A 16,187-nucleotide genomic window follows, 5' to 3' on the forward strand; every position below is an offset into this window, starting at 1 on the left:
TGATATGTTTTTATGTCATTCTTTGATATACAACCCCAAAACAGAAAAAGTTGGGACCAGGCTTGTGCAAAATTCCAGAATTGAATTGAAACTGGCTCTTAAATTCCAATTCAATTCTTGAATTTTACTTGCATTTCAATTAAGGTAGCAAACAGGAAGCAGAATTGCAATTCAAATTTTGCACAACCCTGGTTGGGACGTTGTGTAAAATGCAAATAAAAACAGAATGTCATAATATACAAGTCTCGTAAACCCATATTTAGCAGCATAAAGGACATAGACAACATATGTTGAAAATGAAAATTTGGACTATTTAATGGAAAGTATGTGTTAATTTTGAATTTGATGCCAGCAACATGTTTCAAAAAAAGTTGGGACGGAAGCAGGTTTACCACTGTGCTGCTTCACCTCTTCATTTAACACAATTCTGTAAATGTTTAGGAACTGAGGAGACCATTTGCTACAGTTTTGATAGTGAAATGTTGTCCCATTACTCCACAATATAGAATTTCAGTTGCTCAACAGTATGGGGTATTCTTAGTCATGCTTTTCATTTTATCATGCACCTAATTTGACAAATCAGGACTGCAGACAGGCCATCTTAGCACCTGGACTCTTCCTCTATGGAGAAATACTATTTAAATATATGCAGAATTCATTTTGGCATTGTTTTCCAGAAATATTCAAGGTCGTCTCTGGAAAAGACATTGCCTGGATGGCAGTATATGTTGCTCAAAACCTGTATACATCATTCAGAATTGTTTGTGCTGTGCCAAATGTGCAAGATGCCCATGCTGTTGGCACTAGTGCTCCTCCACACCGTCATAGATGTTGGGTTTCGAAGTGAACACTAAAACAAGTTGGATAGGTTGGATACTTGGATAGGCCCTCTCCTCTTTAGCCCAGATGAGTCCTTGATTTCCAAAAAGAATGGCAAACTTTGATTGGTCTAACCACAGGACCTTTTTTCACGTTACCTCAGTCCATTTTAAACAAGCTCAGGCCCAGATAAGAGGGTGGTATTTTCTGTATCATGTCTGAATACAATTTTAGCTGTTACAATGTTGGCTGCAGTTTTTGAATTGATATTAAACTGTGCACATAGACAATGGCCATACAATGACAGGTCTGTTAACAGGTCTGGTATTAATGCAGTGCCATCTGAGGTCCGAAAGACCACGGCCATCCAATCTGTTTTTCAGCTTTTTCCCTTGTTTGCAAAGATTTCTCTGGATTCTCTGAATGTTTTAATAATATTATGTCCTGTAGATGATTAACTCCCCAAATACTTCACAATTTCATGTTAAGAAGCATTAAAAATGACATTGTTTCATCATTTGTGCACGCAAGTTTACACATAGTGATGAATACCTCTACATCTTTACTTCTAAGAGTCCCTGCCTCTCTAGGATGCTCTTTTTCATACCCAATTGTGTTGCCACTTACCCTAATTAGTTGTGAAACATTCTTCATTTTGTTTTCTTTATCATTACACAACTTTTCCAGCATTTTATTACCCCGTCCCAACTTTTTTTGAAACATGTTGCTGATATCAAATTCAAAATTAGCATATATTTTCCACAAAATAGTCAAATTTGTCATTTTCAACATTTGATATGTTGTCTGTGTTCTTTTTGCAACTAAACATGAGTTTAAGAGATTTGCAGATTATTAGATTCTGTTTTTATTCATATTTTACACAACGTCCCAACTTTTTCTGGTTTGGGGTTGTATAAATATCTTGTTGTATCCTCAAATCTAGGTATTAGGATTTAGCGTTCAACTGAATCACCACACAAGACCTGTTTTTACTAAGTTTGGTCAGAAGTCTAATGACTGACATCCTCGGCCAATTCACTACTGTCAGTGCTCTTTCAATCATACACTGCACATATACACTGCACTTCTGAATGTAATGAATGTCTGAACAGACAAGAGATTTAGGGGTTCTATAAACTGCTGGAGTCCATCTTTAAGCTAAAAGTCTGCTGAAAGTTCACAACACAAAATAGATTGTTAGTTGAAGAAAGCACCAGCACAGCTGGATATAATACCATTGCTAATACAACACTGAGGGGAGGCAAATCAAATTCATTTATTGTTTAAAAGGTGCCAGGAGTTGTTCTCCCCTGGTAGAAGAGGTCGTTATTGGAGTGTCTCAATCCTCCTCCTGGGAAGTTGCACAGCAGCACACTGCCCTCCACATCCTTCTGAAAAAGCCTTGGATAGGGGTCACTGCAGATTATAGAAGGCACACACTTCTGGTCAGTTTCATCTCTAAAAAGGTTAACTATTAAGGGATGCATTATGAAAGTGAGAAATGTTTCGTAATGAGACGAGTCCTCAGCTTACGGCTGCTAATGGTTGATGCGATGCTGAAGGTGTCAGGGTTCTTCATGGTAGGAGTTATGTGTGCATCACACTGAAACAAAATAATGTACAAATACTTTAGTTCTATTCATTTTTAATGCTTTTTGGGATATCATTTTTCATTGGTAACTCTGGAAGACTAAGGACTCACTTCCTCCTCCCCTTGGGCGGGCCCTTCATTTTCTTCCTCTACATTTGTAAGTGTATTTTCAGGATCCTTGGCATTCTGTTCTGCCTCCTGTTCTGCTTTCCTTCTCTTTTCTTCCTCTCGGGCAGATAAAATGTCCTTGAAATAATGAATAATGCTCTTTACAATTAAGCCTTTTGTGCGTATACAGTGCTCCTTGTCAGTCAGAAATGAGTCAATGTCCCAGCCGTCTCTCACAGGGAAGATTAGCAAGTAACCATCGTAACACCGTCCTGCAATCTCTTGATGGACAACAACAGTTGACTCCTGCAGTTTGTCCAGTGACCGTGGGAGTGCTGCCTCTTTGTCTGTTATGTCTTGCTGAATGAGAGTACCTAACTGGTCAGCCAGCTGGAAGCATTTGAGGAGGTCTGAGAACGGGAAAAGTCTGTAGACAAACCTGGCCACAAGATTTATCAGCGCATTTTTCTGATGGAGGCATGGATCATCCTCCTTCTCTGACGTGCCGACCACATGATCTATTCTATCCTGGTGTGTCTTTAATATGGCCTCTGACACAAAGCTGGCAAAGTCTCTTGAGACCATGCGAGCCCTGGCAGCAACCGCATACTGTAAGTTGGCTTGTATTCCTGAGCCCTCCAGTAGCTGCTCATAAATGGAGCGAGCCATGTCAATGACCTCCTTAATGTGGATATGAAAATTGTCTTTTCGGTCGTCTCTGGTCACCCTTGCCCCACACATGGCCAGTCTGTCCACCACTTCGTCCAACACTGGCCAGACATGTAGCTGAGCAGCAACATTGTCGTCATCTGGAAATACCAGACGCAGGACAAAAACTAAGACACATGTCACAGTGTCTTCATGAATAACCAGCTTCATGGAGGCAGTAGGATATTTTCTTTCTGAAGCCTTCAGCATGAGAGTCAGGATGTTTCCAGGTAGCAGCGGCAAAGAGTTTGAACAAAAGTGCTTTGAAAGTTTACAAAAAATAAATCCAGTTAATAAAACCATTAATTCATCACTGTTGCAGTTTGCGGCCTGTTTCATGATCTCCATGGATTTCAGTTTGCGTTGAAGGGACTGGACTATCCTCATGGCTGTAAGATGGGTATAATACGCAATCCTATCTTGAGGGAGCTTTCTGAGGACCTCCACTGCAATGCTACCGGCCTTGGCTCTCAGAAAGAGACACAGGGCATGGTTGGCAGCATCTACCAGCAGATCGGCCTCCATGGCATGGACCAGCCTGGCAACCACATCCACCACTATTTCGGATATGTGGTGGTCCTGGGCAAATGGCCGGTAGATGAACCGGTAGCCAATGACCTTCACTGCCATTTTGACTGCCCACAGTGGTGGTGAGGAGATGCTTGATATCTCACTGCTGAAAAGGACAAAGTGTTGTCTATTAGAACACAAAGATATTCAACACTCAGAAAGGTTATAATTTAAGGTATCAATGCACAATTCAACAAAACTTTAATCTCACGACTGTGTATAATTTACCGAATTGCTAGAGCGTTAGAAGTTTCCTTAACCTCCAACAGCTCTTGGTCAATCTCGCGCTGGATATCCATCAGCTTTATGAGGATGTTTACCTCCCAGATCTAAGTAAATATTTTAAACCAAACATTGTAACTTGATTTAACACCATAATCAATATTTTCTTTAACTTTCAAATGTTTCAGAACTAAATCAACAACATCAACAGGAATAATAATAATTATCGATTTTGCTTACCAAACAGGATGGGCCATCAACAATCCCAGTCATTTGACAAGACCTGTTTAAGAGAAATACAAAATGATCTTCCAGGCCACTGTTAACCCTCATTCTTGTAATCAAGATATTGAAATTTCAGAGTTCAGTATTCAATCTGACCTGTCCATGAAGGCTTCTCTCTCCTGATAAGCCAAATATTCCATCATGTCATGCATGGTGAAGTGGGGCCTTATGATCCCATGCCTTTGGAGGCCCATGAAAATCGTCAACATTTCCTTCTGCAAGAAATGCATTTAGTGAGAGCCCACCTATCCACACAGACTATGCCCACTGTCACACATTAGCACACTGAAGTTAAGTTTAATGAATATATTGATTAAAAAACAAAACAATGAAATACCTTCTCGGTGTGGAAGACATGTTCCCAGTGGGGTTCAACGATGTGGATCTGAAATGATCAGGGTTTAAAATAGTGAGATGAATTAAATAGTAATAACATAATAATAACTACAATATTATATATATATGCTAATGTGGTCGTGCAGATATCTGTCAAAGAATTAACGTTATAATATTTTCCTGAGGTGCTGTTTCTTTTATATAGCCTACAGACCTGGCTGATGTTACCTGAAAGATAATATGTTAGATAAAGAAGTTAATTTAGCTCTCATTCAAGTACCTCTTTGCAAACACCCATATTTGAAATCATCTGAATAGTTCCGTAAAGTTCTTGCGCTTCTTAAAGTCGTGGCTTTCTCGAGATTGTGTTTTCTGAAATGGTCTACCTTTAGCGTTCTGTGCGTTTTTAGCAAACATTGTATTATGACATCAGCGTTAGGAACACACTTGGTGCATTCTAACATCATCATAAAGTAAGCCACTGTCGCCTAGGTATCAAACTACACATTTAAAAACAAATGTAGCCTACATCTCAAATTCTCTGAGACACTAGAAAAGCTAATTATTCTCTGATCCGTCCCACAATCACAGGCCATACCAGCAGGTGGTGCCACAACTCAATTAAACACCAATTTCACAATTTTCATTTCTGTTTTATCTGCTCTGCTCCCTTAAGCTTTCATGGTTGAAAACTACACAGCCTTCGACAGAAGAGGCTGTCTTGTAGATAGCCTGCATTTGAAGTTCAATTCAATTCAATTCAAATTTAAATGAGCTCAGTTTCTTGTTTTTTGAAAGTCTTTAGGCTTCATTTTAGTAGGCTATTGAGGCGACTTCGTCCACCGTCTTTGATATATTTCCATATATTTTCTTTTTAACCACAGGGTGGTGCCATAACTCCAGAACTATTATGCACGTTGTATTAAAATATTTTGGTCGATTACTTGAGCCTCATATTCAAATAAGCGTAGGCTATTGATATTTTTTATCTGCAGTTGATGTTATTCTAGTAACGAGGCTGTGTAGTTTTACGCAAGTGGTGGGGCTGATGGGATGCAGAAAAGTCAGATAGGCCTACAAGATTCCAACAGCCAAACATGATTCAATCATGAAAAAGTGCATGTGAAGTTTAGTTTTATACACAATTTTCCATCAGGTGGCTTCCAGGTGGGTCTATTGTAAACAGGATTAGGAACTCAACTGAGTTCAATTTGTTCATGTCTCATGCGCCATAGGCTACTCCTGGGAGGATGCACAGTAGGCTATACAGTTCTGGCTTCCAGTCTTGTGGGAAAAGTCGTCTAGATGTTCTGTGCTGATTGCAAATGTCACACAGCATTTTTCTTTGAGAATATGATTTAAGAATTATCTATACATAAAATACTTATTAATTTAAGGTTGTCCAGTTTTTGTCATATGTGTAGTTTTGTAAGTTATGCTATGTTAATTTTGCTGCAATAGGATCAATTCGATATTGTGTCAAAAAAGTGAAAAGTGGACATGAATCATTACATTTGTGGCTGACCTCACAGTATATCCGACCTTACCAAAATGGTGCTCAGAACGGTTCACAGTAATCAGATGCGAGAAGACACGCCTCCTTTTCCGGACACGTTATTGTTGCATCAGATATCCAGCACTGAAAGAAATGGCAAGCTCAGGAGAGCAAGGTAAGAAGATAATAAAACATTTTATTTCCCTATCCAAACGAGGAGAGCGTAAGAAGGCATGCCACATTGCAACAATACAAAATATATGTTTTGTTCAATCTGTGGATGGAAAACCTGTTTGGAAATTACGTTTGACCCATCAAAAAATGGCTAATAATGCCTCCCAGCTAACATAACATTTTGCATTATCAATGTGTAATAAAGACGGAAGATAATACACTAGCCTGACATAGAACAAGCAAACAATTTGTTCCAGGTATGATGGTTGAGTCCTGATTAGATTGCTAGCTAACGTTGATGTTAATGGTAATGTTGTTCAGCTTAGAACCATATGTATCTGGTTTTACACTGTTTTCTGGTAACCTTTGTTTTGGAGTGAGTGTAGGCTCAGTGTATGTTGCACGTCCCAGTAGCTTCGTATATTCGTATATTTATCAACTATAGTATGTATTTCAACCAGCATATTCTTTGAATCTGCCTCAACTGACAGAATAATAAACTGATTCTTGGTAACTCATTATCCACATGGTAGCCTACACACTCTACTATTGTTAATGTCTGATTTTAAGTAATCCCGGTAGACGTAGTAGGACTGCTAACCTTATTTCTCGGGTCAGTTTTCCTTTCAGTTTTGAAATGACTTCTAATGAGAGCCAGCGCCCCTTCATACACATTTAGTCTTCGAATATTTGGTCCTTTATGAACATACGAGTCCTGGTATTGATAGATATTGATTGATAGTCCTGGTATTGATAGATAGATATACTTTATTGATCCCTAGGGGAAATTCTTGAATTTCCCCTAGGGATCAATAAAGGTGAGTGGCATATGACCTCTACCATTACTTGACTGTTCGCCTGCGTACACATGTCAGCATCACCCATCCCTCGGCGTGCTAGCCCACCAGACCCACAAGAATGTTTGCAGATGCACCGTCTGTACGTGTTTGTGTGTGTGCCCTCTTGTCTCCACAGCCTTTGATTATGGCTTCTTGCTGGGCATAAGGGAGGAGGCCCGCAGGGCACAGGCGCTGAACGAGTACCTGAGCACTCGCAGTTACCTGGCCGGCTTTTGTCCATCTCCAGCCGACGCTGAAGCCTTTGCGCTTCTGGGCAAGCCCCCACTCTCAAAGCATGTTCACGCCCTGCGCTGGTACAGACATATAGAGGCCCTTCAGCAGGGCCCCCAGGCCCCCCCAGAACTCTGCAGTGAGTAGACAGGCCCTGAGGTCAGGCCAGGCTACAGGCTCTGTGTGTACAGTAGTGAGTGCATGTAGTATGCTGCCAAAAAGTGACATAGAGATAAGAGTAAATATGCTATGCATTTATTATACAAACCTTATGCCCTCAATTTGATTGGGCAATTGTCTTTAGAGCATGCACACTGCTAGACAATGAATTGAGTTTTTCCCCCCCGTTGAGTGTGAAATAGTGGTTTCAATATACTGACTCAGAGTAGTAGAGGCTGGGCCTTTTGTTTTGTCTTTGTTGAGCCTGCTAGATCCATCCACATTATTTCACTATAATTTTGCCATTATCTCGCGGTACCTTTTGTCTGTGTGTGTTTGTGTCTGTGTCTGTGTGTCTGTGTGTGTGTGTGTGTGTGTGTGTTTGTCTGTGCGTGAGCGCATGTGTGCATTTGTGTGTGTGAATAAATGAATGTATCAGTGTGTTGTGGTCTCCATAAGCAGATGTTTGCAAGTTGATGTGCACGTGGTGGCTTTGTCTATGAGATTGCACCATTTCCACTTCAAACTGATTTCTACCAACAGGTGTACCTGCACGGGATTATTCCCACAGGTTACCTTTGTCACCCACGCATAGATGGAGCATGAACGTACACAGTTGCCACTCTAATCCCTAGCATAATCACTTTCTCTCTGCTGCTAATGCAGCCTAGGCCCAGGAGGGATAATGAGCTCACAAAACCCACCATTTGTCTTTCAGCGAAGGGGAAGCGAGTCCAGCCTCCTTGGTCTCCTCCCGAAGGTAGTGAACCATCCAAGCTCAAGCTTTATAACAGCCTCACACGCAGCAAGGTGAGATCTTGGTGCAGCTGCGGAGCACTTTGGCTGTTGGCCTCTGGTTCGGTCTCAGTTTTGTAACAGCAAAATGCAAACCTGTTGTTAGGTGGCTGTTCTCTCTCATTCTCTCATTATGATGTGTAGTGGATGATTATTGTATTTTTGTATATTGCAGGAAGTGTTTGTGCCCCAGAATGGAAACAAGGTATCATGGTATTGTTGTGGACCGACGGTTTATGATGCCTCACACATGGGCCATGCCAGGTAATGATGCTACGGAGCTCTGCAGCCTGACGGCGTGTTATTGACTAGTTGCACTAGCGTAGTGACGAACCACTGCAAACCAGTTTCCTGTTTGGTTTGCCCACTGTAAGACAGAAATGGAATTTCGTCACTACGCTAATGTAACTGGTCAATACACCCAGTAGGGCCAGAAGGCATGTTATATACACCCAGTTGGGTCAGTCAGTCTGCAGACAACAAGCCACTCTGTACTTTTCTGCATGTTAACCTGCAATGCAGCATTCCAAAGACAATTAAGGTTGCCATCAGGAAACATGCCATCAGGAAACATGCCATATTGATTGGCATCATGTCCTGACTGTGGTGTTGTGTGACGTCACTACATTCCTTGCCTTCTTATTCCCCAGATCCTACATATCCTTTGATATCCTACGAAGAATATTGAAGGACTATTTCAAATATGATGTATTCTATGCCATGAACATCACAGATATAGATGACAAGGTGAGAGAAGTTGAAGATAAGTTTTCTCTTCCCCACTACATGTGTATGGGTTGCATCATGTATGTTGTTAAAAACCTGAATTACCTGTGTAAGAATTTGTGCGTGCTGCTTATATTCTCTCACCATAGACTCTGCTTGTTTACTAGATCATCAAGAGAGCCAGACAGAACTACCTTTTGGAGCAGTACAAAGAGAAGAAACCTGTGGCTGCCCAGATCCTGAAGGATGTCCTCACAGCCAGGGAGGTGAGGAAGGAAGAGTGCTCTCTTCACTAGCACACACTAAACGTGCCCCTGATATTGGTGATATTGATTTACCACTCTGTCTCATCAGTGACCTCAGTGGTATTTTTTTTTTATTGTGTAAACAGGTTTATAGGCAGCTCAGTGCCAAAGAAAATGACTGTGGTTAAGTTGATTGTCGTTGGTCTTGTTGTGGTTTTGTGACGTTGTTGTCATGTTTGCGCAGCCGTTCAAGACGAAGCTGGCTGAAACAACAGACCCGGATAAAAAGCAGATGCTGGAGAGGCTGGACTCGGCTGTGACCGCTGCCCTGGCTCCTCTGCAGGAGGCAGTGAAGAGTGGAGCCTCCGACGCCAGCGTCCAGAGCCAGGCACAGGTGGGCCAGCGGATCTAGGACATAACTAAAGAGCTTATTGGGCAAGGTCCCTTATAACACTAGCTTACCATGGTTACATGGACATATTTTTTTCTAATCAGAATAGAAGTGTCCATGTAAACGTGGCTACTGATACATTCCACCACAGCCAACCCCTGTTTCCATTGATACCATTATAATTTACTTGGTTTCAAGTGACCATGCGCCAAGGGTGATACTTGCTTCAGCAATGTGTATTTGAAGGAAAACTTTGAAGGCAAAGACATATTTTCCTACATTACACTTACTCATTACTATAATTAAAGCAGAAATGATCCTAATGCTTATCTGTGTGTATGTATAATGCTTATCTTATCTTTGTGTATTTTGTATCACGCGCATGTAGATGGTTTGTTTATTCTTCCATTCATTTTCCATTGTTAAAGGTTTTGCTGGAAGAGGCCAAAGATCTCCTCTCTGACTGGCTGGACACTCAGTTCGGCAGTCAGGTCACAGAGAACTCCATCTTCTCGCTTCTGCCCAAATACTGGGAGGGAGAATACCACAAGGATATGGATGCCCTCAATGTGAGTGCTATTTATGAACTCCAGTACTCAAGTCATGAGACAAAATAGGGTGTGCTGCATTTGAATGGGTTAGTAGACTGAATAAGTTAGTAGGTCTGAGGAAGAGGTTAGTAGGTCTGAGTCTAAACCAGGGCAATTCACTTTGCTATACACTGTATAGTATACAGCCCAGCATCACAAGGGTGTGAGGCTTTTTTTTGTATGATGGTTGTATTTATATATGTATATTTGTCACCAACTCCACAAATCTTTTCTGATCTTCACTTGAAGGTTCTTCCATCAGATGTACTCACACGGGTCAGCGAGTATGTGCCAGAGATTGTAGACTTTGTGAAGAAAGTTGTAGGCAACGGCTATGGGTAAGAATATGAATCTCCTCCATTTTCTCGTGTATGTATATTTGTTCAGCCAGGCCAATCACCATTTGCTTCCATTTGCAGATATGAGTCCAATGGTTCTGTGTATTTTGACACGGCAAAGTTTGACAGCAACCCCAAACATTCCTATGCCAAACTGGTGCCTGAGGCAGTTGGCGACCAGAAGGCTCTTCAGGAGGGTGAAGGTAAGATACCAGGAAGGATGGGCAGGAAGATGGAGTTTTTCACTATGTCTTGTCGCACTATTGTATTGGTCAGAAGAGAGAAACACAAGTCATTGATTGCCTAGGCAGTCGTGGCCTACTGGTTGGCGCTTCGGACTTGTAATCGGAGGGTTACTGGTTCGAACCCCAACCAGTAGGCACGGCTGAAGTGCCTTTGAGCAAGGCACCTAACCCCTCACTGCTCCCCGAGCGCTGCTGTTGTTGTAGGCAGCTCACTGCGCCGGGATTAGTGTGTGCTTCACCTCACTGTGTGTTCACTGTGTGCTGAGTGTGTTTCACTAATTCACGGATTGGGATAAATGCAGAGACCAAATTTCCCTCACGGGATCAAAAGAGTATATATACTTATACTTATACTTAGATCTTTGGAAGCTGCATTTATCTTTTCATTTTTCAGTTTATAAATTCATATGGTCTTAAGTGTTTTGAGCTGGTTTTTCTTTCTTTCTGAGCTGGTAAATTGGTCTGACTGAGCGTGCTGTGTCTCTTCTGTTCTGTAGGAGACCTGAGCATCTCTGCGGATCGACTCGGTGAGAAGCGTTCCCCTAATGACTTTGCCCTCTGGAAGGCCTCCAAGCCTGGGGAGCCCTCCTGGGATTCCCCTTGGGGAAAGGTGAACTTTCAACACAACACACACACACACACACATGCACACACACTTCATTTTAAGCTTGCCAAGGAAAGTTATGCTAAACTTTGTTTTCAGGGAAGCTGCACTGACGTTTTAAATAACTCACTTGGTTTGCTGTAGGGGCGGCCAGGCTGGCACATTGAGTGTTCAGCGATGGCAGGATCTATTTTGGGAGAGTCAATGGATATCCATGGTGGAGGATTTGATCTTCGGTTCCCCCATCATGACAATGAGTTGGCACAATCTGAGGTAGATGCAGTTTATGATGATGAACCATTCACCCAAGCCAGCCAATGTCATGTTATTGTCACTGGTTCATTTTGTTATGTATATTGACAGTTGTTTGAATTGCATCTTCACAGGCCTTCTTTGAAAATGACCACTGGGTTCGCTACTTTTTGCACACTGGCCACCTTACCATTGCAGGCTGCAAAATGTCAAAGTCTTTAAAAAACTTCATCACTATTAAAGATGCATTGGCTAAAAATTCAGGTAATTTGCATGTAAAGCAAAACCTCAGTGAATCTTGTCTTGTGTTCTTTCCATTTGAATCCTGGTCATGTGAGATGACTTCCTGTGCAGATGATGTAGTGACATGTTCCCGCTCATTGCCCTCTAGCACGACAGCTTCGTCTGGCCTTCCTCATGCACTCCTGGAAGGATACACTGGACTACTCCAGCAACACTATGGAGTCCGCCATTCAGTATGAGAAGTTCATGAACGTGAGTTATGAACACATTGGATATCTTAAACCTAAAGAAACAATATATCTGACCTGTATTAAAGCAATTTGTTAACGTTAACTATTTTTGTTTGTAAACACATTTAAGATGAGCTGTTTGTTTTTGGTGTCTGGCTTCAGGAGTTCTTCCTGAATGTGAAGGACATCCTTAGGAGCCCCACTGACATCACAGGCCAGTTTGAGAAATGGGAGGCTGCAGAGATTGAACTCAACAACGGGTGAGAAACTTCAGAGGATATACATACTACATGTAAAAATGGTTCACAACATACTGTATCATTATAACTATATTTTGAAACATGAAATCTTTATAGTAGTAAATACCAAATAGTTACATTAATAACTTCTTATAGTCGTTGCCTTTATGGTGTGATGGTTGCTTGTGGGGATTAACCATTCAGCGGTCCTGTCCTGTCCTGTCCTGTCTGTAGTCTCTATGAGCGGAGAGCGGCAGTGCACGAGGCCCTGTGTGACAACATCGACACGCGGACAGCTATGGAGGAGATGAGGTCTCTGGTTAGCCAGAGCAACACCTACATCGCCAGCAGGAAGAGCTCCAAGCTGCTTCCCAACCGCATGCTGCTCCAGAGCATCGCTGTCTACCTGACAGACATGCTCAGGGTGAGAGCGAGAGCCCTAACAGCGGTGATACATGGGTCAACTTTCTGAGCAGTGTTGCACAATCACGATTGATTCCAAAGGTTTTCATTTGACGATAACTAATGATTGAACTTCTCCTAATAAAACATTGTTGCCTAATATCAAAGAATAAGTGCCAACAACGCTCAGTAAAACTGCCCAGCAACATTGCCCATAAAGTTGCCCTGTATATTGTTACCAAGTATAATTCCTTCCAGCATGCATCTCTGAGCATTTTTACCTTGCTTTGCACCCCTCTGTAGATATTTGGTGCTATTGAGGGATCTGAGACCATTGGTTTCCCTGTTGGAGGAAGTGGCCAGAGTGCTGATGTAAGTGCACACACTATAAATACCAGTCATGCTTTGGAATTGTGACATAGTATGTTGCATCACTCTGATGGTGTGTATCCTTGCAGTTGGAAAGCACTGTGATGCCATATCTCAAAGTCCTGTCAGACTTCAGGGAAGGAGTGAGGAAAATTGCACGGGAGCAGAAAGGTAAATGAGATTGGTTGACACTGCCTGGAAATCCTTTGTCTCTAAACTAATGTGTCAAACAAACAACCCTGTTCAGCTGACTGACTGACATGTGCTCTGTTCTGCCCCAGTGACTGAGGTGCTGCAGTTGTGCGATGTGGTGCGTGATGACACTCTGCCTGAACTCGGCGTCCGCTTTGAGGACCACGAAGGTAATTGTGTGTTTCCTCACACTGCTCACACAGTCATTTACAACGCTCCAGATGCCTGCGTCCCTGAGCTGCACAGGGTCCAGCGTCAGACAGTTTGCTCAGATTACTGACATGAAGCATGACGTCCACAAAGGACTGTGGGAAAAGTGCTGACGCATGCTGGGCTTCCTTTGTCCTTTATCTCTCAGTGGCTCTGCACCTAATAAAATGAATGGACTTACAGACATACAGTATGACGTGGCCAGTAGAGTATTAGCACGAGATTGCATCACATTGCATCACATTGCCAAATTGATATGCACAAATGGATGAAACGCATATTTCTTTCTGCTAAATTTGGAACTCTGGGATTTCTTTGGTTTTCCATAGGACTTCCCACCGTTGTCAAGCTGGTTGATCGGGAAACCCTGATGAAGGAGAAGGAGGATAAGAAAAGGGTAAGTGCCCAGGCAGGCACCTCTGAGTTTTCCCCAAACACAGAACTCATTCAAAGCCAATCTGCATGGGGTTTGACAGTAGCTGTCCATCAGCACTGAATTATCTCCTCCTTCTCGTAAGACGATCAGCCTTCCTCTCAATGGAAAATGTGCCTTAACATCTCATGCATGCTCAAGGATGCAGAGACAAGAAAAGCATGAAAAGACCTAGACACAAGTCATAAAAAATGTATCTGAGCCTGTCAATATGAATGGCGGGCTTAAGAATATATTGTGAGGCTCGTGTTGCACATGCCAATTGTTGGGCCTGTTTTGAGTTACTCCTAGCAAAGTCTTTGTGAACACAAGCCACTTTGGCCACTTTGAAATGCTTTAAACCCAGCAGATGCTTAGCACATGGTGGAACCGTTTCCTGACTTCTGAGAATTACACCCTAGTCATTCTTCTTGTGTTCCTGGATAGCTTGTTATTGACTCCTCTTTCAGTCTGAGGGAGAATTTCACATGGCTAGCAAAAGGCTGGGGGAATAGAAAGTTGCATGTACTGTATGTGTACTGACTGACTTGTTAGAACAATAGTTTATCTCCACAGACAATGATTTGGTGTGAGGTCAAAGCTTTTCATTTTTACTTTTGTAACCTGGGAAAATGTGGAGCTCTAACTAAGTCTAAATCAAAAATGTCCCTAAATGTTTTTCATTTGCTACACAGTTATGGAACCTAACTGAATTCATACTAACAAAGTCAATTTAAAGTCAAAGTAAATTGAGCCCTAGCATTATTAGAGCTATGCTTATTCTGAAGTTTGATTTGTGGTGTTGACGGATGCTTTTTGGGAAGTAATTTCCTGTGACAATCACGATTAATTTATGAAGCAGGACGTGATTCAGATGAGAATTTGAATCACAAATAGGCACCCGTCATTGGTAATTCAGTTTCATTCACTCTCCTCGCTCCGGTAAATGGCTTAACAATGGTATTCTGTTCATTTTTCAGATGGAGGAGGAGAAGCGGAAGAAAAAGGAGGAGGCAGCTAAAAGGAAACAGGAACTGGAGGTGAGTGGATGAGGGGCGCTGTACATGCATTTGGATTCATTTGTTATAACAATACTTGCATGACATGTTTTGTGTTGTGGTTGAGAATGCATTATCACAGATTAATACACATAAGTGGATTAGTAAAAAATCTATTTAGTTTCAGTTCCACGATCATTCCATCGAGTTGTAGAGAGTAGAATGTAAGCATATTTGTAGAAATGATTTCTCAACAATTGTGTTTTTCTGTGTTTTCCCCCCCACATAGATGGCTAAACTGGCCAAGATGAAGACTCCTCCCAGTGAGATGTTCCGCACTGAAACAGACAAATTCTCTGCATTTGATGACACTGTACGTTTTCAAACTCAAATTTGATTTATTTACGTTTGATCCATGAAAGATTGTGTAGCAAACATTTCTCATTTTTGTGTGAATATTATGTTTGCAGCAAAATTTTATGAGATAAATATCATTCATTATCATTAATAAGTAGCTGTATGTCATTATGTTATTTTCTTCTTGCCTTCCTCTTTATTGCAGGTTTCTTATGACTAATGTAATTTCACACTGTTTCCCCACACTAGGGTTTCCCCACACATGACGCAGAGGGCAAGGAGCTGAGCAAGGGACAAACCAAGAAACTACGCAAACTTTATGAGGCACAAGAAAAATTACATCAAGAATATCTTCAGACGAGTCAGAATGGCAACTGAGGATCCTGGGAGATTGAGTCCGTCTGGCCCAACCCTGCAATCCGCCCATTCTGTGTCCTTTCTATGTCCTGGTGCACTTCTAAAATTGAGGCCAGCAGGATGCCTGTAATCTGTGTGTCCTTGGACTGATACTGGGCTTTATATTTTCCACGTGGCTGGGACATGACTGACAAGTGATTCAACTTACTGTGGTGTTAACAATTGTAAGGAGAGGACATCAACGGGGGTTGACCAAGTGAATGGAAACATGATAGAACATACTTCTTAAGATATAAGGCTGTATTGAATGCCCTCTTTACAGTCAATTTGTGTTCCCATTCAGCTTGCAGGTTTACCATAATGGTTAAAGAAATATTGAAAAATATTTCCAACAAATGTTTATAAGGACATGAAACACAAATAATAAAATACATTCTTCCAATAATTTTTAATGA

General features: G+C 41.7%; 2 protein-coding genes across 3 annotated transcripts; one reads left to right on the top strand and one right to left on the bottom strand.

Moving 5' to 3' along the window:
- Positions 1-1,845: 1,845 nt before the first annotated feature.
- Positions 1,846-3,656, bottom strand: LOC125306762. The gene is made up of 3 exons (XM_048262278.1): positions 2,522-3,656; positions 2,353-2,422; positions 1,846-2,235 (listed from the first exon to the last, which is right to left on the bottom strand). The coding sequence occupies exons 1-3, from the start codon at positions 3,611-3,613 to the stop codon at positions 2,159-2,161; spliced, it is 1,239 nt and encodes a 412-aa protein (XP_048118235.1). The 5' UTR covers positions 3,614-3,656; the 3' UTR covers positions 1,846-2,158.
- Positions 3,657-6,206: 2,550 nt separating this feature from the next.
- On the top strand, positions 6,207-16,177 carry cars1 (cysteinyl-tRNA synthetase 1). 2 transcript variants are annotated; one of them, XM_048262231.1, is made up of 23 exons: positions 6,253-6,309; positions 7,284-7,517; positions 8,256-8,347; positions 8,508-8,596; positions 8,983-9,079; positions 9,226-9,324; positions 9,548-9,697; positions 10,123-10,263; positions 10,534-10,622; positions 10,704-10,825; positions 11,365-11,477; positions 11,616-11,744; positions 11,858-11,987; positions 12,115-12,218; positions 12,359-12,456; positions 12,670-12,859; positions 13,141-13,209; positions 13,296-13,377; positions 13,488-13,568; positions 13,938-14,005; positions 15,001-15,060; positions 15,308-15,391; positions 15,625-16,177. In XM_048262231.1, the coding sequence occupies exons 1-23, from the start codon at positions 6,288-6,290 to the stop codon at positions 15,751-15,753; spliced, it is 2,472 nt and encodes an 823-aa protein (XP_048118188.1). In that variant the 5' UTR covers positions 6,253-6,287; the 3' UTR covers positions 15,754-16,177. The 2 variants fall into 2 exon arrangements, with proteins under 2 accessions (XP_048118189.1, XP_048118188.1); XM_048262232.1 differs by lacking the exon at positions 7,284-7,517 and having other exon boundaries at positions 6,207-6,309.
- Positions 16,178-16,187: the final 10 nt, after the last annotated feature.

Source organism: Alosa alosa, chromosome 14, assembly GCF_017589495.1.
Source record: "Alosa alosa isolate M-15738 ecotype Scorff River chromosome 14, AALO_Geno_1.1, whole genome shotgun sequence".
Lineage (NCBI taxonomy): Eukaryota > Metazoa > Chordata > Actinopteri > Clupeiformes > Clupeidae > Alosa > Alosa alosa.